General features: G+C 38.9%; 1 protein-coding gene across 2 annotated transcripts in view; it reads left to right on the top strand.

Annotated features, from left to right (window-relative positions):
* The window catches only part of LOC150084471 (uncharacterized), a 1,198,120-nt gene that overhangs the window by 841,236 nt on the left and 330,660 nt on the right, over window positions 1–26,224 (top strand). For both annotated transcript variants that reach the window (XM_090376097.1, XM_090376096.1), the window contains one exon: window positions 8,034–8,163. In XM_090376097.1, coding sequence (XP_090232223.1) covers window positions 8,034–8,163 — 130 coding nt within the window. The remainder of the gene's footprint in view (window positions 1–8,033; window positions 8,164–26,224) is intronic.

Genomic DNA, 26,224 nt, shown 5'->3' with positions numbered 1-26,224 from the left:
AATTCAAAGGGAGGCAAAGAGTGTCAATACATCTATTGTGGTTCATCCAGGTCTCCATTAAACAAATAATATCGTACTCAGCAGTAAGAAGAATAGATTGAAGGGTATGGAGTTTGCAACTTATGCCTCTTATGTTATGAATGTAGCATCTGATAGTTACAGATGCGGGTGTGGATGGGACACTCTGTAATTGCTATACCTGAGTATTATTATGTCCCCTCTGGAGCACGCTAGCTTTTCTGTCTTCAAAAGGTCCATGGGTCCAAGCTTATTAGCGGTTGGCAGGGGTCAGCTGGCTTTGAGACAACGAAAGAGGCATAAGATGTGTGCCGCGTACGTAGTTGTCTAACATCTACTCTGATGGAGTATTCCTTACAATACATTTCTGTGATTGCCTGAGTAGTGGTTTTTGGATTTAATCTTGACACAAAGATTTGGTCCCGAGTCCGTACAGCTATTATATTGTAGTTATATGCTGGGCAAGTCTTTCGTTGATTGGGTTTTGGATGATGTCTTATGATACCCTTTTCATTAATGTTTGTTAGAGATGGAGGGAAATACGACACAGTGCTGGGATTAAGAGGTTGGTTCTCTTCATGGGTGCCATTTTGGTTGTCTCTACCTTTGGGTCGGACTCCAGTTGGGCTGATAGTGGTAACGTCGGCATAAGACGGCCAAAACGATTGTTTTTGCTGTGGCGGGTTTAGGCAGCAGCTGACAACCTCATTGACTGTATCTACTGAATTAATACCAGCAAGTGTTACACCCCTTATCTTCTGAGTATCCTTTTTCAATGTATGCTCTGTTGCCTTTTTTTTTACTGTATGAATTTCAGATGAGGAGTTTTTATGCATTGAGATGCAGCTCTGAGAGGAAACGGTTGACGGTTGTACTGTTATGCGGATGGTTATCGATTTTTTTCCTGTTCGAAGGTGACAAAACATTCTTCAGCTTGCGGTATGTGGCTACTTGTTGCTGAGATCATCACTGGGAACTGTTTGCTACACGTGGATACTGGTACTCTCTCTGGCTCTGGTGTGACACTACTATCAGTGACCCGTTGTCGGGTTTCTGTTGAGATAGTGTCTGAATCATGATATTCATTATCCCGTTGTTTGTACTTGCCATATGCTGTACTTTCAGGTCTCATTGTATGTTCTGATAAATGGAGATTCATGATGAATTGCTTGAGGGTGAATAGCTCTTGAGAGATTTCTGTATTTTGCGCTCGAAGTATTTGGTTTTCTTCAATCAAAACCGCTAGTTTTTCTTGAACGTTCTTCAGATTCAGAGCTATACTTTCTATTGCTGTTGAGAGTTGTTCAGGGGCTTTTCTTGTGTTCTGGAAATCCGTATTTACCATTAGCAGTGCATGGAAGGCTGCTGCACAAATTGGAGCAGTGTGGAGCATTGGAGCAAATTGCTGCTATGGATAACTTCTGTTCCAGGAAAATTGATGGAGGCACTGAAAGAAGCACTGCAGGATCATCTAGACAAGACCTCAGCTATAGCTCGGACACAGCATGGTTTTGTTAAGGAAAATTCTTTCCTGACCAATTTGATTGGATACTATGATGCAGTCACAAAAGAACTGGATGCAGGGAATAACTTTGATATTATATATTTGGATCTTAGAAAGGCTTTTGATACTGTTGCACATGGAAGGCTGCTGCACAAATTGGAGCAGTGTGGAGAATTGGAGCAAATTGCTGCTATGGATTGTGGACACTGCTCCTCGTGGACAAATGTTATTAGTGGAGTCCCTCAGGGTTCAGTGTTGGGTCCATTGTTGTTTTCTGTATTTATAAATGATATTGATGATGGTATATCAAGCTTAATGTCCAAGTTTGCAGACGATACGAAGGTTGGCAGGGTTGTTAAGGACACTACTGACAGTATGCTGCTGCAACAGGATCTGGAAAGGTTGAGCAGATGGGCTGAGAGGTGGCAAATGAAGTTTAACATTGACAAATGTAAAGTACTACATATGGGAAACAGTAACCCCAGAGTAACGTATCAACTCTATGGTACTACACTGACAGTAGTTGAGAATGTAAAGGACCGGGGGGTAATTGTGCAGGCAGATATGAAGTTTTCTGAGCAGTGCAGACAGGCAGCATGAGTAGCTCTTTGTGTCTTGTCAATGATATACAGGAATTTTTCTATCAGGGCAATGTATAAGGCAATGGTCAGGCCACACCTTGAGTACTGTATACAGGTCTGGAGGCCTCATTTCAAAAAGGATGTAGGGCTGCTGGAACAAGTACAGAGAAGGGCAACAAGATTCATGAATAGGGTTGCTCTTATGAAGAAAGGCTTCAGTTTTGCAAATTACAGTGTCTGGAGACTAGGCACCTGTCAGATGATCTGATAGAGGTGTATAAAGCCTTGAATGGTTTGAGCATGCTCAGTGCTGATGGGATTCTTCCTCTTGCTCAGAATAATCACCTGAGAGGGCATAAATTCAAATTGAAGAAAGACAGATGTAGGATAGATGTGCGGAAATTTGCCTTTAGCCATCGGGTAGTTGGTTGGTGCAACAGACTTCCATCCCTTGTAGTGGAAGTTGATAACCTAAATAAATTTAAGGCTCAGCTATACAGGTATTTTGAACGGAGGGGTGAAATGGGAGTTTTTTTTTTTTTTTTTTTGGCTGAAGCTGCATAAGCTTGCTTTCTTGCATCATATGCCTCTACTAATGCTAATTATATTGTGAAGGAATGGCCCATCAGAGAAGAATACGTTCCTGGGAAACAACATCAAATGCACACCTTTAGTGAAACTCTAAATGGTGCTTTTCCCACCTTTGCACATTAAGTTGGGTCTCGTGAAAAATTTTGCAAAAGCTCTGAACAGAAATAGTGAAAGTTTTGGGTACTTAAAAAGCCAGTTTCCAAAAATTAATGATGCAAAGTTCGAGGGTATATTCGTAGGCCCACAAATTGGATGGCTTTTAAAGGATAAAATCTTTGAAACTAAATTTAATGCCACTGAATTAGCTGCGTGGGAATCCTTCAGAGCTGTTGTTAGCGGGCTTTTAGGGAATTGGTTTGGTTTTTTTTTTTTTTTTTTTTTAAGGAGCATTAGCAACTAAGGCCATATTGCTCCGGGTCATGCGGTGGTCATTCCCTGACCTTTCCGCATTTGGTGGTGACGGGCTCGAACCCCGGTTTAATCAAGAAGCGTGTGCTACGCACTGCTGCTCCTTCCCACCTGGCTATGCAGGTGCCGTTTAGGGAATTAAAAATTAGAGAACTATAAAGAGTTGATAGAAGAATTGCTGCACAACTATCAAAAGTTAGGATGCCAAATGTTGCTGAAGATACTCTTCTTGCATTCACATCTGGACTTCTTTCCGTACAACTTGGGATCTATCAGTGACAAGCCGGGGAGCAATTCCACTGAGATGTCCACACTGCGGAGCAGAGGTATCAAGGACGATGGGATCCAACAATGAATGGTGATTATTGCTGGGCTCTGCTAAGGGAAGATCATTCTTCTCTTTAGAGAAAAAAAATAACTGTAAATTGTATGATTTCCTATTTTCGCCTTCACTTTTCTGGGTTAATTACTTACTTAAATCCAAATAGGCATTTATAAAGTTTAAATATGCCATTTTTGTATCCATTTGGAATGTTTACTGGTCTTCATTTCTATTTCAAACGTTTAATTTACAAGAAAAGTAGTCAGGTATACAAAGGGTACTAGGAAAGTTTTGCAATATGACACAACAATGAATCACAGGAAGCTGCTTGTTGCTGCATGTTGAGACATGTTCATACGTGCATAGTAGCCGCCGCGCCAAGTCGATGGGCTCAGTTATTCATTAGTAGTGAGAGTGTAAAGTGCTTGCGATGGCATCGTGGTCACGAAATGAGATAAGGACAGTTTTGCGGTATAATTTCGTGCGTGGTTTAACCATAGACCAGTGCTTAGAAGAAATGACTCTTGCACTAGATGATGATTGTCCACATCGTACAACGATATTCAGGTGGTATAGAGAATTCCAAAGGGGAAATTTCACTCTGGAGGATTCTGAGAGGCCGGGAAGGCCACGAACGTCAGTTACGGAGGAAAACGTTACTGCTGTGAGGAAAATGCTTGACGAAAACAGGCGAGTGACCTACCAACAGATAGAGGATACTTTGGGCCTAAATGCACCAGCAATTCGTTCGATTCTGCAAGATCATTTGCACGTGAAGAAACTTTGTTCTCTCTGGGTGCCGCATCAACTGACTGAAGAGCAGATGACACGATGTGTGACTTGGTGCCGGGAGATGTTAAAAAAGTTTGATAAGGGACAATCTCGGTATGTGAACAACATCGTGACAGGTGACGAGACTTGGCTGTACTATTACGATCTGCCGACCAAGGCTCAAAACAAAGTTTGGGTCTTTGATGATGACGACACACCCGTAATTGTCAGAAAATCCCGATCTGTAAAGAAGAAAATGATAGCTGTATTTTTCAAATCGAGTGGAATTGTGGAACGTGTCGTTTTGGACACGCAGAAGACAGTCACAGCTAAGTGGTATACTGAACAATGCCTGCCTAAAGTCATTGGATCTATGAAGAACCTGCGGCCAAAGTCAAGAATGGACACCTGGTACCTCCATCACGAAAATGCTCCAGGTCACCGCGCCAAAGCCTGCACCGAATATTTGACCACGACAGGACTGAAACTTCTCGAGTACCCTCCCTACAGTCCAGACCTTGCTCCCTGCGACTTTGCACTGTTCCCGCATGTGAAAATGAAGCTAAAAGGGAGGCGGTTTTCCAGTGATGAGGACCTTCTACGGGCTTGGGACAACGAGTGTGCTTTACTCCCTAGTGAAACTTGGCAGAACTGGTTTAAAGATTGGTTTCGGAGGATGGATAGGTGTATTGAATGTAGAGGAAATTACTTTGAAAAAATTAAATAAACAAAGCTGTATTGCAAAACTTTCCTAGTACCCTTTGTATTTAGATAAGTAAAAATTCACGATTTTTGGAAAATAGGAGCATGAAGCCATATCATGAAAATGTGACTTGCTATGAACTTTTTACCGTCATTTTGTTTTCATCACATGCGATTCAGACAAAATAAGTTGATTTCATTCATGTTATTGAAAAGAAGTTTAAAATTGTTGGCTAATGTAATTATTGTTATAAGAGTCTTATACTGATTAGCTGTGTTTTCTTTGTATTTTGCTAAATAGTTCAAATTTCAGATAAAGTGAGTTCCCAGTCTATTATCATCTGAATGATGAAAAATTTTTTGACACAAAAGCGAGACTGTTCACAAGTTTACCCCACAGATATGAGTTTGTGAACTTATTTTTTGATCTTATGATCTTTTCCATCGCTTCAGAAAGTATCACCATTTCGAAAAATAAAATGGGTAAAGATGAAAATTTTCAACATTTATATGTGGTATTTAATAATAGACTTTTTACAAATTGAATTTTATTGTTTATGCATTTTAAATATTGAACCCATCTTTGTTAAATGTAATATATCAAGCATGCACAATTAAAGTAAATATACATGATACAAATAACCAACAGTATATCCTGTTAGATAAACGTAATATTTATTCAGAACAGTTCAATTTTGGTGTGGGGGGGGGACTGTATACTCTTCTCTCTGAAGTCCTTTCATGTTTCTGTGATAAATAAAGAACTTTTGATAAATTCATTGCAGCTGTTATTAGGTGCAAAGAGTTTTTATTAAATTAATCTCACTGCAGTTTCATCTGTAGAATGGGGCCCAAGAAATTTTTTGCACCTTTTGCAAAAAATTTCTAATAAACAGAGGTGACCAGTAAAGGTTAAAGAAGACATAGACAAATTATTAGAATGAAAATAGTCAAAAACAATGGTTCCTTGAAGGAAAATAAATTTTCTTCACTGTTTTGAATATTCCTTCTAATAATTTTCCTCCTGAAAAAGCAAAGTCCTTGGGATCCTGCACATTCACTGGGTTAAAATGTAACTGTTAAAAAAGATTTAAATTTTGTTTAAGGGTTTGTATGTTACATGCTTATTCTAGTTATAATGCATTTTTGAGAGTGAACACTTTATTTTCAAACTCTTTTGTTATTCTATTATATCTGTGTGAAAATCATTACATTTTTGAGCTTTCTCTCCACAAAATACTTTTTTGAGATGGCACTGTGTTTGTAAATCGAGAGGTTACTGTATTTATTTTGTTTTAATATCTTTTATTCCTGGAATTTCTTAGTGCAGAATCAAAAGTTTTAGGTCTTAATTGCAAACGAAACATGGAGTTTTTCTAGTAGTTTTATTAGGGCTCCCTCCTCCTCCTTCCCCCTCCCACCATACAGTAGTTAATATGCATGGGCAGAGAGATTCGAGGTATACAATATATAATCTTAATGATTAATGATATAATCTTGGAAAACACCTCCCACCATTCCCAGCATGCTCCATTCAATGCCTCCTGTGGTCTTCAATCAAAAGGATGTCAGAAGGATTTTGACAAATCTTGATGCTAAGAAAGCTCCAGATCCTGATGGTATTTCTCCACGTCTCAAAACCTGTGCTCCTGAACTTACTCCTGTTCTTTGCCGCCTTTTTTCACTTTCTTATACCAAAGGTGTTTTTCCTTCTGCTTGGAAATTTGCTCCTATCCAACCAGTTCCTAAAAAGGGTGACAAATCCCTCCCATCCAATTATTTCTACTCTTTCTGAAGTAACGGAGAAATCAATTAACCACCAACTCTTAAACTACCTAGAAACCTTTTGTCTGATCAGCGATTCTGGCTTATGTTACCCATTTATGGACAAATTCAGTGCAAAAGTTCGGTGAAACACGAGCAGTTGCACTTGACATCTCAAAGGCTTTCAATCATGTTTGACATAAAGGTCTTCTAAACAAGCTTTCATCTTATGATTTGCCAACTGTTTTTTGTAATTGGTTATCCAGTTTTCTTTCTGATCGCTCACTGAGGGTGATGGTAGATGGCTCTCTGTCTTCTAAATTCTCCACTAATGCTGGTTAGCCGCTACTAATTTCTTAAATGCCGATGGGGCAAAGACAACTTAGTTGATTTCAATCAATGTAAAACTCAAGTCTTGTCTTATATCTCGCAAAAAGGATTCTCTGCTCCTATGCTTATCTTTGGTGACACTGTGATTTCTAGGCAAGATGATATCTCTTTTGGGGATTACCCTGACTTCTAATCTCTCTTGGCACAAGCACATTACAAATATTGCTTCCTCTGCTGCATCTAAAAAACTTGGTTTTCTCTTTCGCTCTCGGTGTTACTTTTCTTCCAAACAGCTGTTCACTCTGTACAAATCGCACATCTGCCCTGTCGTGGAATATTGTTCCCACATCTTGGGCGGTGCCTCCAAAACCTTTCTCAGATTTCTAGATTCCATTCAGAAGAGGGTAGTTAGGTTAATTAATGACTCCTCTCTAAAACGAGTCTCTGCACTCCCTGTCTCATAGAAGTACGTACTGTTTCTACAGCATGCCGTTTCTACAGATACTTTCATGGGCACTGTTCTCTTGAATTGGCTTCTATAATTCCCACTCTCTCTTTCAGGACAGTCTGAACACTGTTCACACTGTTGCCACCACCAGCCAACAACAGCCATTTACTGTCCAACTTCAAACTCACAGAACCAACTTTTCATCGTCCTTGTTTATTCATTCGACTGCCGTTTTCTGGAAAAACCTTCCTTCATACGTATTTCCTGAAAATTAGTCTACAAAATGCCAAGTCTAATGTCAACAAATATCTTCTTTTGTCTTCTCAACCTCCAACCCAAGCACGGTACTAAGTACTATAGGTTCTAATACCTCTGGTGTTTGGGGTTTTCATAAAAAAAAAAAAAAAAAAAAAAAAATCCTGAATACATTCAAGATTGCACATCAAAATATAAATAATAGCTTAAATGTTTCAAAAAATAGTTATTTGTCTTGAATCCTGTTTTCTTTCTTTTATTCTTTTTTTAAGTTATAAACTTAGTTTTGTCATAAAAGCCTAAAACAGCAAAATTTTTATTTTTTTTTTATATTTACAGATACACAGAATCATTTAGTATGTGTAGCTCGACGTATTCCATCCAATGAAAAAAATCCAACTTCCCTTGGTCTGGAACAGTTTACTACTCGGTTAGATGTTGTGGGTAAAATTATTGGCATAGATACAAGGCAAGTAAAATTCAATTTTGCAACAAAGCTAGTTTTTAATTTTATGAATTCTATAATTGTACAAGTAGATCATAGTCTCAGCCTGTATGTAGTGCAGACTCAGTATGCTACCGAATGTATAGATCTCAGATTGTGGAAATATTTCACCGTGAGTTCCTCAAAATTTTACTAATCCCTTTAAGTTATAAAAGCATTGTTCCACTAGAAAAGTATATTGCTGTTTATTTAAAATGTATGCTGTTTCAGCAATTCATCATACATTGCTTCTGACATTTTTATTTGGGAAGTAGGTACCATGAGCGAAGTCCAGTCACAATAAACAATTTGCTGCTTGGTGCTACTTACAAACTGAGGCTATGCAATCCCTGTATAGTTGTATGTTATACTTCTTTGGGATGAGGCCTTTGTCCCTAAATTCATTGACTGCTACATTATTCTGTTAAATGATTTATTTTCAGATCTAATTTTGAAAAGTTCACTCCCTAGTTTTCTTTATATGTAGCTATTTGTTGTACAGTTTAGGCAACCAAGCTTGCCAAATAATCTGATCATGTCGAAAAGCTGCTTTACTGATTATTAACTTTGTTTTAGTAATGGCAAATGAAACAAGGAACAAAAAAAAAAAAAAAAAAAAAAAAAACCACCTGTCTCACTTGTGTATCCCCTCTAAAAATATACCTAATGATCCCTTAAATTTATTTAAATTACCCATTTCCAGAAAACACCAGATGGAAATTTTTTTGGTAATCAATAATTCACTCTTTGGCTTCAATACAATTTTCACATATAAATTCTGCAGCTATCCTTTTTAAATTCAGAATTGTCCTCTTATGTGTGTTGTCTGGGAAAGGTAAGGATTTAGCATTGAAATTACTTAATCCATTTAAACACTTCATTCAGGTCTTTGTGCAGGTGCATAGTTTGCACACATTGCAATGTATACAGCAGAGGCGGACTGACAATAAGACTTACCAGGGAAACTCTGGTGTGCCAGAGGCCAATGTGATTTTGGCCATAAACACTAGTTTGAGGTCCACTACAAGTTTTCCCTAGTAAGAATTTTTTACCCAGTTTGCCTCTAGTATGCAGTGTACTCTTGTCAAGTTATTCTTGATAAGAATACCATTTTCTGACCCTGGCTGACCTTGTTGCTCTCCTGAATGATTTGGATCTGTTGGAGTGCAACAGATCCACATCCTTCCTAAAACAAGGCTTCCAAACCTGTATGCATTACTCCAGATGTGGCCTGACCATTGCAGTATACAATGGACTAATCACCTCCATGTGTTGCAGTTGGCAAAATTCCAGCCAGTTGTTGACATGAACTGTACTTGGAGCTTATCTGCACTGCTCAGAAATATTCATGATAAATTCTATTAAAGAAAGTATTTTTGTTTTCCAAAAATACTTGCCACCAGGGCAAGTCATTCATTATTTTTGCTTGTTTGTATTTTAAATTTTTGGGTCAGTTGTCAAGCTAGAATGACTTTTATCACTCTACCAACAATGATATGGAGAGAAAAATATTGTTAATCATATCAGCTGTAAAACTTAAATTAATTTTTATTAAACTAGATGTGTTCAACGTATTTTTATATAAGCTTAAGCAATTGTTCGAAAAAAATGTTTGTCTCTGCTATGTTGCACTTGTGACATACATGTGCAAGCATGCATACATGCATGGCTGAATATAGTAATAAGAGAGCCTATTTTGTTTTTAATCTTTAGAGAGAGAGTTGGAGTTTTAATATTTTTGCATAAGACTTGTAATTAAGTGTATGAAACAACTAAGCGAATGTTTTTAAAGGATGCTAAACTTGAAGATAAATACTTTTGCATCAGATATGAGTAACAAGTAAGTTTAGCTAATATTAGTTAAGGCTATGATATCATTATCGTGTCAAGCTGTCTTTAGCTATATTTTATATAGCAACTAAAAGGATGATGGAATGGTTACCAGATGATTAATGTTTAATTGAAACAGAAATTAAGTTTCCTTTGCTCTTTAAAGCAGCGTTTCCCAAACGTTTATAGTTACAGAACACTTCATCTTACAACATAGTCATGGAACACTTTTCATCTTACAACATAGTCACGGAACACATTTCATCTTACAACATAGTCACGGAACACTTTTCATCCCACAACATATTCATGGAACACTTATGAAACACAAGTTTAGCAGGAGTCAAAGAACTGTTTGTTAATATTTTATTACATATGACGCACTGTGCATTAGGAGCATCCTTATTTCCAACACATGTAAAGCTGAAATTCAAATAACTGTCATTATACTTTCGTTTTAGTCTTTTATTAGTTGGTTCCTGCTTTTTCACTTGAGATTTTTGGGGAACAAAAGGCTGCAATTGTTCATCCTCCTCACTTTGAAGTGTGACAATATTGTGTTTGCTTTCATCAACCACAGTTGCACTACTAGAAGTACTTTGCTTATCATTTTAAAGTTCACTTTTTTTCAAGCATACTTCTCTATGCAAAGCCCACCAAAATAAAGTTTTCTGCGGTCTATTTGATTATGTCTATGGCAGTATATTAATAACCAAAAAAAAAATTTATGTTAAATATTATAATGATACAAAAGTGGTGAATACTAAAAATGTGCAAAATTTATTTTTTAAATTATTAATTACAATTTTTTGCGGAATACAGTTTGAGAAATGCTGCTTTAAAGGATGACCTGATCATTATGATTTCTAAAATAAGCTAAAACCAACTTGCTACAACTTTTCTGAAGCTTAAATGATAAAAACTGAGTTAAATAAATCAAATTTACCTGTAGGAGATTGGCTCAATGTTCCATTCAGTTGATGGTGGTAAAACAAGTGGACAGCAACAGCAGAACTATTCTGTTTGATGAAATTTCTTGTTATAGTGTGTTTTTTTTTTTTTTTTTTTTTAGAATACTTTTTTATATTATTTGATACTGTTATCAGTTATTTAAATTTCAGAAAGGTTTTTGTTTGTTTTAAGTGAATAAATTGTAGGAGGCTGAAGTTGTTAAAGTGTGTAATGAACCATACTTGGGGATTGCTGCTACTCATATGTAGTACCGTGCATTTATTAGTGTTAAACCTCAGTTGCCAGTTCTCAGCCAATCCGCCTAATTTTTCTAGGTCTTCTTGTCTAATCATGCTGTCAACCTTAGTAACATCTGCAAATTTAGACATTAGATTTGATATATCTTTGTTGATGTCATTAATAAATATTGAAAACAGCAAGGGATCCAGCACTGAACTCTGAGAGACTCCATAATGACATTCCAAGTAGAGTAGTGTCCATTAATAATTGCTGTTTTCTGCCATTCAATCATACCCTTATACACAGCAGTATCTTGCCCTTAATTTTCTTACTACTCAAATTTGTTTTGTCATTCAACCATACTTTTATATACAGGTAAATGCTGCTAATGCTACACTGTTCCAATTTGTGCAGCAGTCTTTTGTGTGGAACAGCAGTGTCAGCAGCTTTACTGAAATCTAAATATGTGATGTAAAAATAATAATGTTTTGCCTCCAGTTTGCTTTGTTAGTCTGTCATAGTAACTAATCAGATTGGTCACACAAGAGTTCTCCCTATCAAATTCATTTCTTATAACTGTATTCTTCTCAAGGTGGTCCTGTGTTACTTCTTCAACCACTAACTCCATTGCTTTCCCTGGAACAGAAGTCCAGCTGATGGTCTGTAATTTTTCACTTTGCTATTTGCACGACATTTGCATATCTTGACTGTCTGAATCCAAGGATCCTCTCTAATTACCTATTTTGCTGTTTAATATAACTGGGTAAATTCTGTTGTCTTATTTACTTTTAGCTTCAACAATTTCTCTTCCACTTTCTTCTGAGTTACCACAAAATCATTTAGCTCTCTGTTATACTTCTTGTATCCCAATCCATAAAAACATCTTTGCACATAAATATAGATGCAGAATATTTATTCAGTTTGTCAGCTACCTGTATAGGATCATTAATAATTATGCCATTCACATCTGGTCAACCAATGTGGCTCATCACTTTCCTTCTAGTGTTAATATGTGCAAAAAATTCCTTGATCTATTTATCGAAGAGAATTCTTTGATTAAAAATGCAAAGAAATTTCATAATCTACCTTAGCTTACCTAACCACAAAATCATTTAGTTCTCTGTTATACTTCTGGTATCCCAGTCCATAAAAACATCTTAATGACTCAATTGCAGACTAGTTTCTGTAGGTTTGTTCTCTTTGATAATTTATAATAATCCCTTGCTTTTTTCTTCCCCATCACTATCCTCATCAGTTCATCTGACATCCATTTAGTTCTAAACATTGTATGTTGCTATAATAAGCTTAGTGATTTCTATGAATGCTTGCCATTTAGTATTTGTAGTTGGTCCCACTTGAATATAATGTAAAAAGTGTCTAAGACCCTCATAGTCACCTTTGTGAAAGCAAAATCCCTTCCATTACCATATATAATAGTTATCCTTAAGTGAATCCCATGTCAATACCATTTTATCGCTGCAACCTAGTGGTTCTTTTTTCTGGTGATGATTCTTAATGCATGAAGGTTAACTGCTCATAATCAGATCAAGAGTATTGCTTTCTCTTGTTGGAGGACGATGAGCAGCAGTAGTACAGTACTGTATTTCACATTTGTATTAACATATCATCGGCTTTGTAGATTTATTGTTGATTTATTGTGCAGTTAATTGGTGTATGTGTGGAAAAAACACAGAAGTGCTTTGGAATTGGATGTGAAAGGAGTACAGGTAGGATAGAGAGATGGAGTGGCAAAAGCTTGGAGTAATCGCTCCACGAAGCCTACCCCTGAAAAGTAAATTTAAGGCCTTCTAGTAATTTTGCAAGCAGGACATATCCTCATTCTGTGCATATCACTCAAGCAACTGTTTTCTACTAAGTGCATGATTCTCATATGGTGGGAAGACAACTACGAGATGCCTTTGTAATGCACTATGAATTTCACATAAAAATCAGTTTCAGTGGAGAAGTGCAATGCTATTTATTTAAATTGTACGCCATACCCATATTACTCAACCGCTGTGTGTATACTGAGGTCATACTTTACTCGTGCAGTTATTTATATTGTAGCATGAGACTATTACCCTAACTTTTGAGCATTTAAAACTTACTACCCCACCAAGCATTTCACATATTGTGAATATTCCTGCTGATCACTGGGTTGACTGAGCAATATGTCCTTAGTTGACAATGCTCCTAAAAAAAAAAAAAAAAAAACACTGGGTTGACAAGCTATCTTGTCAAAAACTGGCTCTGAACCTCGAATAATATATCTTGGTAAAAAATGCATAGTTATCTTCTTTTAAAGCTGCTTTGCCGAGGCGCCTCCGTAGCCAGGTGGGTAGGAGCAGCAGTGCGTAGCACACGCTTCTTGATTTAGACCGGGGTTCAAACCCGTGCCCACAAAATACGGAGGATGTGGAAAGGTCAGAGAATGATCACTGCATATCCCCGGAGCAATATGGCCTTAGTTGCTAATGCTCCTAAAAAAAAAAAAAAAAACCTAATAATAATGATGCTTTGCCGAGAACAGTTTTGTTTTTAGTTACTCTTTTCTGGAATTGAACTGGAAGAGGACTAACAGTCTTTTTCTTGCATTATAGCATTCTATTTCATTTCCAGGAAATTCTTTCTCTGAATTTCTTGGATAGGAAATTTCAGTTTTTGAAGACTTCACTGAAGTATGTTCTATTTCGATTCACATTGTTCCAAATCTTCCAGACATAAGTGGCTGCATTGCTTCCTTCCATACAGAACTTGTTTTTCATCTCACAAATTAGCATCTTTTTCGAGCTGTACATTGCTGAGATCTAGTTATGTGTAAATTTTTCAAGTTTTCTTGCTAGGATGTACTTCTCCCTTTTTAACTGCAATGCATGTTTCTATGGTTTGCATTGTGTGTGTGTGTGTGTGTGTGTGTGTGTGTGTGTGTGTGTGATGAACTCATGACCTTCAGAAGAATTGCATACCATTAGTGTTCATTTTTTAATGAGCATCTTTAATCATTCCTTTTAATTCCATGGCTGCACTCGAATCTACATCAACAGTTGAATCAGTCCATTTTTTGAAATACTTTGAAAAACTTTCAGCATATAGTCCCTGCAATCATGCTCTGTGGCATCAGATAATGATGCCACAGAGACCATAACAAAACCAACTCCAAAAACTGCTGTTAAAGGAAGACCTGCAACTAGATGGAAGGATGGGATCATCAAAATGTCATGCCCAAAAGTGGGCATGACATTTTGTGATGCCGCTTGTATAGCATGTGATCAATGCAGTTGAAGGATTTTGTTGGTGGCCATAACAGCTCCTCAGGGAACTATATGACTGGAAGAATAATCATGCATAGGCAGAACTGCAGGCATGTTCACAATCTGACCCAACTCACAATACAACTTTTGCCATAGTCCCATATATTTCCAAAAAATCAACAGTTTGTGTGCGCTTAATATCATTAGTCCCTAAATGAATAGTAATAATGCTCTTTTTACCTCCCTTATAATCTGACAATCTGTTGGTGGCATCATTAATTGTAGCTTACAGCAAACACACCCTGGTTGTTAGCATTAGCATTAGTAGAGGCATTTGATGCAAGAAAGCAAGCTTATGCAGCATCAGCCAAAAAAAAAAAAAAAAAAAAACCCACTTCCACTTCACCCCTCTGTTCGTTCAAAATACCTGTCCAGCTGAGCCTTAAACTTATTTAGGCTATCAACCTCTACCACAAGGGATGGCAGTCTGTTCCACCAACCAACCACCCGCTGGCTAAAGGCAAATTTCCGCACGTCTATCCTACATCTGTCTTTCCTCAATTTGAATTTATGCCCTCTCAGGTGATTTTTCTGAGCTAGAGGAAGAATCCCATCAGCATTGAGCATGCTTAACCCATTCAAGGCTTTATACACCTCTATCAGATCACCTCGCTGGTGCCTAGTCTCCAGACACTGTAATTTGCAAAACTTAAGCCTTTCTTCGTAAGAGCACCCCTTTGTTCCATTCACTAATCTTGTTGCCCTTCTCTGTACTCGTTCCAGCAGCTCTACATCCTTCTTGAAATGAGGCCTCCAGACCTGTATACAGTACTCTAGGTGTGGCCTGACCATTGCCTTATACAATGGAATAATAACCTCCTTATCCCTGCTGGAAAAATTCCTGTATATCATTGACAATACTCCATGAGCTACTCTTGCAGCCCGTCTGCACTGCTCAGAGAACTTCATATCTGCCTGCACAATCACCCCCAAGTCCCTTTCATTCTATACCACTGTCAGTGTAGTACCACAGAGTTGATACGTTGCTCTGGGGTTGCTGTTTCCCATGTGTAGTACTTTATATTTGTCAATGTTAAACTTCATTTGCCACCTCTCAGCCCATCTGCTCAACCTTTCCAGATCCTGTTGCAGCAGCATAGTGTCAGTAGTGTCCTTGACAACCCTGCCAACCTTTGTATCATCTGCAAACTTGGACATTAAGCCTGATATACCATCATCAATATCATTTATAAATACAGAAAACAATAAAGGCCCCAATACTGAACCCTGAGGGACTCCACTAATAACATTAGTCCACGACGAGCAGTGTCCATTGATTACCACTCTCTGTCTTCTCCCCCTCAACCACCCCTTTATCCATAGCAGCAATTTGCCTCCAATGTCACACTGCTCCAATTTGTGTAGCAGTCTTCCATGTGCAACAGTATCAAAAGCCTTTCTAAGATCCAAGTATATAATATCAAAGTTATTCCCTGCATCCAGTTCTTTTGTGACTGCATCATAGTACCCAATCAAGTTGGTCAGGCAAGACTTCCCCTTAACAAAACCATGCTGTGTCTGAGCTATAACTGAAGTCTTGTCTAAATGATCTTGCAGTGCTTCTTTAACCAGTGCCTCCATTAATTTTCCTGGAACAGAAGTTAAGCTCACAGGTCTATAATTACTTGTGTCAGCCTTTGATCCTCCTTTGTGAATTGGGGTCACATTTGCACATTTCCAGTCTATGGGTACCTCCCCTGAGTCCAAGGAAGCTATCATAATTATGGCTAAGGGTTTGCTTACTTCCTTTGCTGCCTCCTTTAATATAACTGGATAGATCCCATCCACCCCGGGTGCCTTTCTTGTGTTTATCTTCAACAGTTTCTCCTCCACTTTACTCCCAGTTATTTCAAGATTCTGTAGCTTGCTGCTAGAGTTGAATACACCTCTGGTATTCCCTTTGCTGAATAACTCCTCATGTGTGAATGTCGATGCAAAATATTCATTTAGTTTGTTAGCTACCTGAGCAGGATCATCAACAGCCGACCCATCAATATCAAGTGGACCAATCTGATTCATCCCCTTCCTTCTAGAGTTTACATAAGTAAAGAACTCTTTGCTGTTTTTCTTTGCATCCCTTGCCAAGGATTTCTCGTAATCTGCCTTCGCCTGCCTAACCTCCTTTGTAACTTGGTTGCATATGAACTTGTATCTATCATAGGCTTCTGTGTCATGTGTTAATTTGTAAGTATCCCATGCATTTTTCTTCTCTGCCATATGCCTCATTAGTTCATCTGACATCCATTTTGGCCTAAACCTTGAACAATATTTCTTAGTTGGTATGTAAAGCCAAGATAAGTTCTTTGAATGCTTCCCATTTTGAATTTGCTGTTGGTAACATCATCAGTTGGTCCCACTGTATAGAATTTAAATACTGTCTCAGTCCATCGTAGTCGCCTTTACGGAAGCAATAACCCTTCCCTTTACCCCTAATGGTAGTTACCTCTTTGAGTAAATCCCACTTCAGCACACTGTGATCACTGCCACCTAGTGGTTCATTTATCTGCAGATTCTTAATGCATGAAGAATCACTGCTGATAATCAAATCAAGAGTATTACTCCCTCTAGTTGCCTCCCGAACATGCTGATGTAGAAAACAATCATCCAATAAATCCACAAAAGCCCTGCTAGTGTGTGAGTAACCAGCCCCCAAATTCCAGTCAATATCTGGGAAATTAAAATCTCCCATTATAAGACTCTCTGATTTACTGGCCCACTCTATTTCCCTGTACAGTTCCTTATTATGCTCATCAGAGTCATTATGCCTATAGCACACTCCTACTCTCAATTTTGATCTCCCTATGCTTATGTCACACCAAACTGACTCAACACTGCACTGTCCAGCGATGTCGACTGGCTTCACTTCCTTGGTTTTTTTGTGTTTCTTAACTAATAGCATAACCCCTCCCCCCTTCCTATCCTGTCTATCCTTTCTGTAGACGTTGTACTCCCCAAATTGCAGTTCTGCATCCCTTATATCTGTGTGACACCACGTCTCTGATATCCCAACAATATCTGCCTTTGATGTTTTGAGCAATACCTCAAATTCATCAAATTTATTTACTAAACTCCTAGCATTGGTGTACACGCAAGTATACCTGCACCTGTTTCTATTCTTGGCTACCCTAACACAACCCATGTGTTTACTTGTACCGCAGTGGCTCCCAGCAGTCTCTGAAATACCATGCATCTTGTTTTTCAGGCTTCTGCTCATTCTAATAGAAGCAGTGCAAGAATCTCTTTCACCTCTGCCAGTGGCTACTGTCAATCTATTGGTCTTTGTCTCCCCCCCAAGCTAGCAGTTTTCCGACCCACCTAACACTGCCTCGATAGCATCAGCAAATATTCTTGCACCCTTTCTATTTAAGTGTATCCCATCCCTGTAGAAGCAGTCTCTCCTGTTAACAAGTACAGTCCAGGCTGAAAAAAATTCTACCCCTTGAGCCTTGCACAATCTTTCCAGGGCCGAATTGATCGACAAGGCTCTCATCATATACTCCCTCCTATCGTGTCTGGGCAGAATTGCAGACACTTTCAAATTCAACCCTAATTCTCGGCTTTTGTTCAACAGTGACCTGTACTTGTTAAGTAATTCTGCCGGTCTCCTACTCTTAATATTATTAGTGCCAACGTGTACAAATATTACCTTTTGTGCCCTTAAAAGATGATATTCGCTCTACAACGTCATTAACCTTTGCCCCTGGCAGACATACCCTGGTCCTGTTCCACCTATCTTTTTTACAAAGCATGTTCCCCGTTTCCCTGACAATAGAGTCACCAACAACTACTAGTTCCTTCGGGACCAGCGCATTCTGCCTTGGGGGTTGTCTCTGTGTCACGCGATGCCCAAGTGCAAGCTCTGGCGTTGATGTGGGCAGCTGAGAGCTTGATGGGCCTCTCAATTTAGTTTCTTCGAGGGCATCCACCCTGTCCCTCAAGCTCTCATATAGGCCCACAAGAACGCCGAGTTGTTGCTTGATATCGATACACTCCTTGCATCGTGCACACACACAAAGACATCCCCCTTGGCAGTATCATGTCCCGTACCCGATTGCTCTGCAAACATCAAGCAAACAGTGCATTTTATAAGGCTGTGAGTCAGAGGACAACTGCACCCCTCAGTTCTGCTCTGAGCCACAGCGCTTCCATTAGCTTGAGCCTTTTGCTTTGCTGCTCTGATCTGAGTCATGATTCTATTAATCAGTTTTCAATCAATTAATAAGTTGTAGTCCAACTTATTACAAAAAATGTTATCTGTTTCCCTGACAGTTGAATCTTCCAGTTAGACTGAATTCTGTTGAACAAGAGCAGTATACACTTGATCATTCTCTTCTGGGACTGGGATCAAATTGCATCACTTGACAGGTTAATATAGAATCTTGAGTCCATGATGAGCTCACAGTTTCGTTTGTGTCTAGAGCAAGTACCCATTTCTTCAGTGACTCAAATTCTAGTAATGCACTAAGTTTTTTCCTTTTAGATCCATATGACCCTTATATTGGGCACAAAGAAAATATTCATCAGTTAGGCACTAATTATCAGCTAGATCACGGTCTCCGTAGCCGAGTGGTCAGGAGCGGGAGTGCAGTAGCACACGCTCTTTGAGTAGACTGGGGTTCAAGCCCCTGACTGCTGAATACGGTCGATCTGCCAACCCGCACTGGACCAGCTTGGCAGATTATGGTCCATTACCCTCAGCATGAATTGTTGAGGAGGCTTCCATCCTGCAGTGGGTTGATAATGGCTGCACTTTACTTTAGATCGAACTTTGATTAATGCCATGTGCTATGCACGTGATGAACTCATGACCTTCAGAAGAATTGCATACCGCCATATCAATTTGAGTCACGGTATCCTCAGATGAAATATTTAATGTGGATCTTGCCACAACCATTATTAAGGCAAGAGTTCAACTAGAACACATTACAAAATAAACTTTACAGAATTGAAATCAGCTAAATATTAATCAGAAATGAAGTATTACAGTAATTTAGCAGTTACCAAAATTTTATCTACTATGAACTTAAAAATTTGAGTTAAAAGATACAGAAAATAATGTACTAAATGAAATTATATTAGAAAAGATAAGAATTAAATTTATAACATATTACAGAAATTAATATTAGTGACATATGATGCAAGAAAGCAAGCATATATGTCAGCCAAAAAAAAAAATAAAAATCACCTATCCATTCATTCCAAGAGTTTTTCTGCTACTTCATTGAACCTGTTTAAGCTATCAATTCCACAACTACAGATGGGAGTTTGATCCAGCAATAAACCAATTGCTGGCTAAAGGTAAATTTCTACACACCTGTTGTGCAACTGTCTTTCCTCAATTTGAATTTATGCACCCTCAAGTGCATAATCTGAGAAAGAATCCCATCAGCATTGAACTTATACAAACCGTTCAAGGCCTTATACACCTCAATCAAATCACCTCACAGGTGACTAGTCTCCAGATGCTGCAATTTGCAGAACTTAAACACTCCTATGTTCCAATCTTGTTGCCCTTCTCTGTACTCATTCCAGCAGTGCTACATCCTTCCTAAAATAGCCTCTAAACCTGCATGTAGAACCCAAGGTGGGGCTCAACCATTGCCCTATACAAGGGGATAATCAGCTCCTTATTTCTGTTAGCAGAGTTCATGTATATCATTGACAATAATATCCCATGAGCTGCTCTTGATAGCCTGTCTGCACTGCCCTGAAAACTTCATACCTGACACCACAATTAACCCCAGGCATTTTTCATCCTCAACTACCCTGAATGTAGCACAGGTTGTAAGTTACTCAGAGGTTACTGCTACCATATGCAGTACTTTGCATTTGTCAATGTTAAACTTCACTTGCCACCTCTCAGCCCATCGGTCCAACTTTTCTAGATCCTGTTGCAGTAGTGTACTGTCATTGACAACCCTGCCAAATTTTGTATAATCTTTAAACTTGGACCTTAAGCCTGATATACCTTTATTGATATCATTTATAAATATAAAACACAACAATGGTACCAACATGGAACCCGAGGGCACTCCACTAATAACATTAGTCCGCAAAGACAGTGTAATCAATGGACACTGCGTCCATTGATTACACTATGTTTTCTCCCACTCAACCAGCCCTTTATCCATACAAACAATATGGCCTTAATGCCATACTGCCTCCAATTTGTAAATCAGTTGTTTATATGCAACAGTATCAAAACCTTTCCTGAAATCCAAGTATATAATCCAATTAATCAAAACGTCTGATTATGACCACATTGTAGTGTCCAATCAAATTGGTCAGGTAAGATTTCCCCTTAACAAACGCATGCTGTGTCTGAACTATAACTGCAGTCTCATCTAGATAATCCTGCATTGCTTCTTTAACCAGTGACTCCATTATTTTCCCAGAAACAGAAGTTAAACTAACAGGTTTGTAATTACTTGTATCACCCTTTGGTCCCCTTTTGTGAATTAGAGATACATTTGTACTTCTCCAGTCTGTGGGGAATTTCCCTGAATCAGAGGATGCACTCATAATTATGGCTAAGGGTTTGCTTGTCCCTTGCTGCCTCCCTTTATATTACTGGGTAGATCCCATCCACCCCAGGTACCTGTCTTTTGTTTATCCTCAACAGTTTCTCCTCCACTTTCCTCTCAGTTCTTATAAAATCATTTAACTCCCTGTTAGACAGAGTTTGGCAAATTTCCTGCCTACACTTCCCTACAGAATTCCTTATTTCTTATGTAGATGCAAAATATTCATTCAGTGCGTCAGCTTTATCCACCAATGATATCAAGTGGACCAATCTGATTTATCCCCTTCCTTCTAGAGTTTCCATAAGTAAAGAAGTCTGTGCTGCTTTTCTTTGCATCATTTGCCAAAGATGTCTCATAATCCACCTTTGCTTGCCTAACCTCCGTTGTGACTTGATTACAGACTAGTTTATATCTATGATAGGCTTCTGTGTCGCCTGATAATTTATATGCATCTTCTTTCTCTGCCACGAGTTTCACTAGTTCATCGGACATCCATTTAAGCCTAATTGTAGAACAGTATTTCTTAGTTGGTATTAAAAGTCTAGTAGCTGTTGAGATTAATTTCTTGATTGCTTCCTATTTAGGATTTCCTGTTGGTAACATCATCAGATGGTTCCACTGTATAGAATTAAAACTGTCTGAGACCACCCTGATAGAGTAATCTTGAGAGAACTGGTGCCATTGCTTGAGAAAATAGAATGCAAGAAGAAGATTATTGGATTGATCTGTGACTTGTATAGAAGACAAAATACATTGTTAAGAGAACCTGAAATACATTGTTGAGAGAACCTGCAGAAAAAGCTAAAGTTAAAAAAGGGACTAAGACGGGGATACTTACTTTCACTGGTTTATTTAATGCTTTTGCTGAAGTGCTAATGAAGGAGGCACTTGGGAATAAGAAGTAGGGGGTTACAATAGGTGAAAAGTATGTACAAAGTATTGAGTTTGCGGATGATCAGGCCATGCTAGCAGGTTGCCCTGCTACACTGCAAAAAATGATCAAAAGACTAAATAAGAAAGCGTTGGAAGTATGGAATGAAGATAAAACGTGATGAAGACAAAGGCAATAATTATTGGTAAAGGGTTAATTCCCTTCTGAATTGAAATTGATGGAATAAGAATAGAACAGGTAGAGCACTTCAGGTATCTGGGGTAGTTATTTGATCAGGGCATTTCATGTCAAACTGAGATTCAATCCAGAATTACAATGGCAAAACATTCTTTCAAGAATAAACTATCATTGATTATACAGAAGAAAATGTTGCTGGAAATTAGGAAGAAGATAATAATGACATATGTCTGGTCAGTGGCAGTGCTTTTCTCACACTAAACTGACTCAAGACTGCACTGGCCTCCAATGTCAACAGAATGCACTGTGTTAGATTTTATTTCCTAACTGCATAACTCCTCACTTCCTATTCTGTCTGTCCTTTCTCTACTCATTGTACTCCTCAAATTCTGCATTCCTTATAGCTGTGTGAAACTTCACAAAACTACCGCTAAACTAAATCCGCAAAACTGTATACTGAGTGGACAAAAATCATGGGATACCTACCTAGTAATAGGTAGGCCCACCTTTCGCCCGGATAAGGGCAGTCACGCGGCGAGGCATTGAGTTCACGAAAGTGATCCACAGGTATATCCATCCATCCATGCTTGCTGCACCGCTGTCGATAATTCCGTTACATTCCTGGGTGGAGGATCCAAAGTTCAAATGGACCTTTCCACATCATCCCAAATATGATCCACAGGGTTCGTGTCTGGTGAACGGGGAGGCCATTCCATGGTGGTAAAATCTGCGGAATGCTGTTAGTACCATGTTCTAGTCACCACAACTGTGGTGATGCGCATTGTCCTGCTGGAAGGGTGCATGATGACCATGAAGGGATGCACACGTAACCTGGACCATTTGAAGATGCATCTAGACGTACTTGAGGTCCCAACGTGTGCCAGTTGAACACACCCCAGGCCATTATCGACAGTCCACCTGCCTGAACAGTTCCTTGTTAACATGACAGATTCATAATTTTGTGTGGTTCCTGTCAGATATACACCCTCCCGTCCACTCAAAATAACCAAAATGGGATTCATCGGAGCAGGAGACCCTCTCCAATCATCCAAGGTCCAGTGCCAATGTTCTTTCTCTCAGTTGAGGCATAGTCCTGTGTCTGGGTGTTAGCAGTGGGTTGTGTGTCGCAGCAGCTCCTATAAACTAATTGTGGCTAATGATCACCTGATGGTCTCGGTGGAGATGTTTTTGGTACCTCCTTCATTGAAATCGGCGGCGATTTGTGCCACTGTTGCTCTCCGTTTGTCTGAAACAATGTGAGACTGATGACAGCCACGTTTATCTTTCTCCGCCCACAGCACTGCACATAATGAGATGTTATTCCGAAAATGGTGTATGTATTCTTGATACTGTCGGACGGGGATAGTGCAATTTCTGGATACCACCTCCGCGAGTGCCCCATGCTTCGGGCACCCACTATCATTCCTCTTTCAAAGTCAGTTAAATCACGTTTAATCTATACTGACATCAAATTACCATCCACATGAATGCAGTGTACCTATATACCTGCCAAGCGGTGGGTTCTTCCACTAGCGAGAGGGGGTGACAGCGTCATGTTGCCCAGGAACCAGGTATCCCTCATATTCTGCCCTTTCGGTGTAGAAAGAAAAGAGAATTGAAAGATTTTTAAACAAATTAAGAAAACACAAAAATTTGTGCAATGATCACTTAATCCCATCCTCAGTCTTCTTGAATATCCCTTCAGATCCAGAGCATGTCTGCTTTTTCTGGTTGCCAACTCTTTAATCCTGAGAATACCACTGTGTGTGATTTAGTTAGCCTTACAACATGGGGATGTCTTTCTGTGTTCTAGGTTCAGAGAGTGTGAAGAAATTAGGTCAACTCAGCATTCTGATGGGCATTTATGAAAGTTTGAAAAGTAGGATAGATGCCCTGGAAGAAATTAAAATGGGGCGCCCATCAATCTCTCAGCTGCCCAACTCAATACTAGAGCTTACACTTGAGCATCAGACAACACAGTAGCAATCTCCAAGGTAGAATGTGCTGGGCTCACAGGAGGTAGTGATTGTTAGGGAAATATATTGTGCAAGAAGGATAGGTTGAATAGGAAGAGGGTATGTCTGCTAGTGGGCAAAAGTAGATGACGTTGTAGAGCAGATATCATATTCTAAGGGCACAAAGAGTGATATTGTTGTACCCATTGTCACTAATGTTATTACAAGTAGGAGATCTGAGGACTTTCTTAACAAGTACCGGCTAATGTTGGAAAACACGAGATAGTATTGAATTTGAAAGTGTCTGCAATTCTGCCCAGATACAATAGGAGGGAGTATGTGTTGAGAGCCTTGACCCCAGAGCAAATCTGCAAGGCTCATGGATTAGAATTTTTCTCACCATGGTTTGTGCTTGTTAACAGGAGAGACTGTTTCTACAGGGATGGGATAATACACTTAAATAGAAGAGATGTTTGCTGATACTAATGAAGCATTGATAGGCACGTCAGAAAACTGACGTGAAAGTGATTCTTGCACTGCTGCTATTATGCAATAGACTGGAAAACAAGGTGTTTAGGACATGGAAGTACACGTGCTTATTGACATTCAGCAGAAGCTGAATGTCAATGAGACACACCTTTTCTGTAGATACTTCCATGGGCACTATTCTTCTGAATTAGCATGACTAACCCAGTTGCTCGCTTCGGTGCCAGTATAAACATGTGCCTCAAGAGAGTAACATTTACAGAATCTGCTTTCTTACTGATCCCTTCTAATTCTATTCTTTAGAACAATGATTGTTTGCTAGCAGCATGTTAAAGAGACAAAAAGGAGGAAGCAATGATCCTGATCTGATAATCAGCATTGATTCTGCATGCATTAAGAATCTGCAAGTAAAAAACAGCGATCACAGTGTAACTAATCTGGAATATCATTAAAGATATAACTACTCACAAAGGTAAAGGGAAAGGCTTTTCTTTTCCTAAAGGTTTAGTATAGTTAGGGAAGGATGTTACTTGGTTGTTTTCCATTAAGATTATTATTCTATTGAATACTACTCTTATTCCACATGAAATTAATAATATAGTTTATTAAACTATTTGCCCGAACTACTATACATTAAGGTGACGTTTCGGGTATCTTGCCGATACCCATCATCAGATCGTGGTGCTGACCAGGCTAGCCAGGTGGGTAAAGTGCATGCCTGGCAACCCAAAGGTCGTGGGTTCGGATCCCACCTCGGGATTGGATCAGAGTAAAATGCAAAAACCTTGGGAGGCGCATTATGGCCACAGAAGCTGATGTGCCAATAACTAACAAAAAAAAAACCAGACTCCTTACCGATGCTCCCAGAAATCTGTGCATACACACATCAGGTTTCTCGGAGCATCGGAAATCCTGTTTTCAGTCTTCTGTGGTATAAAATCTCTCAACCCATTCTGTCAAATTCATCTGTTGCCAGTATTGTTCTTCAACCTCCACTAAGCACTCGGAACTGTTTGACTTCCTTTCTGTGCAACTCTGCTTTCTCCAGAAAAAATTTCCTAATGATGAAGTAATTTTCCTTGGTGATTTTAATGTTCTCAACCCCAGCTGGCTTCATTTTTCTAGTCACATGAAGCCGTCTGGTTGAGATGCTTGTGTTTTTGCAATTATTGCTGCCCCTGCACAGATTGTTCATTTACTTACCAGAATAATACCATACAGTCCTAACCACACACCCAACACTCTTGACCTTTTTCTCGTGAAAAACCATTCCAAATACACAGTCAAGGTGAGTGGTCTTAAGGTCATAACTTGGTGATAGTCTGTTCTACATTGGGGCCTTTTCCTCATGGCCATTCTCAGTCTGATGTTGTTTGGCATCACAATGTGAAATAGGATGATCTGGGAGGTTTATATTCTTTTCCTTAGTTGCAAAACGGGTACAAACCTCTTCTGATGTCATTGTTTGCTCAGATAGTGTCAGTGAAATTGTTCTTGTAGGTAGTGAAATCCTTTTTTCTGCATTCCACCGTAAAATCTCTTCCTACGTCCAAACTTTGTTTTTCCAATCAGTGTGCTGTAACTGTTCAGAAGAAGAATGATGGATTACATAGACTTGGATCGAAATCTCTACCTTCATTTTCTATGTACACTCATGCTTGCAAATATTGTAAAGCAGTT

Source organism: Mastigoproctus giganteus, chromosome 6 (genome assembly GCF_048544385.1).
Source record: "Mastigoproctus giganteus isolate SK-2022 chromosome 6, ASM4854438v1, whole genome shotgun sequence".
Lineage (NCBI taxonomy): Eukaryota > Metazoa > Arthropoda > Arachnida > Uropygi > Thelyphonidae > Mastigoproctus > Mastigoproctus giganteus.
This window is presented reverse-complemented; position numbering and strand designations above follow the sequence as displayed.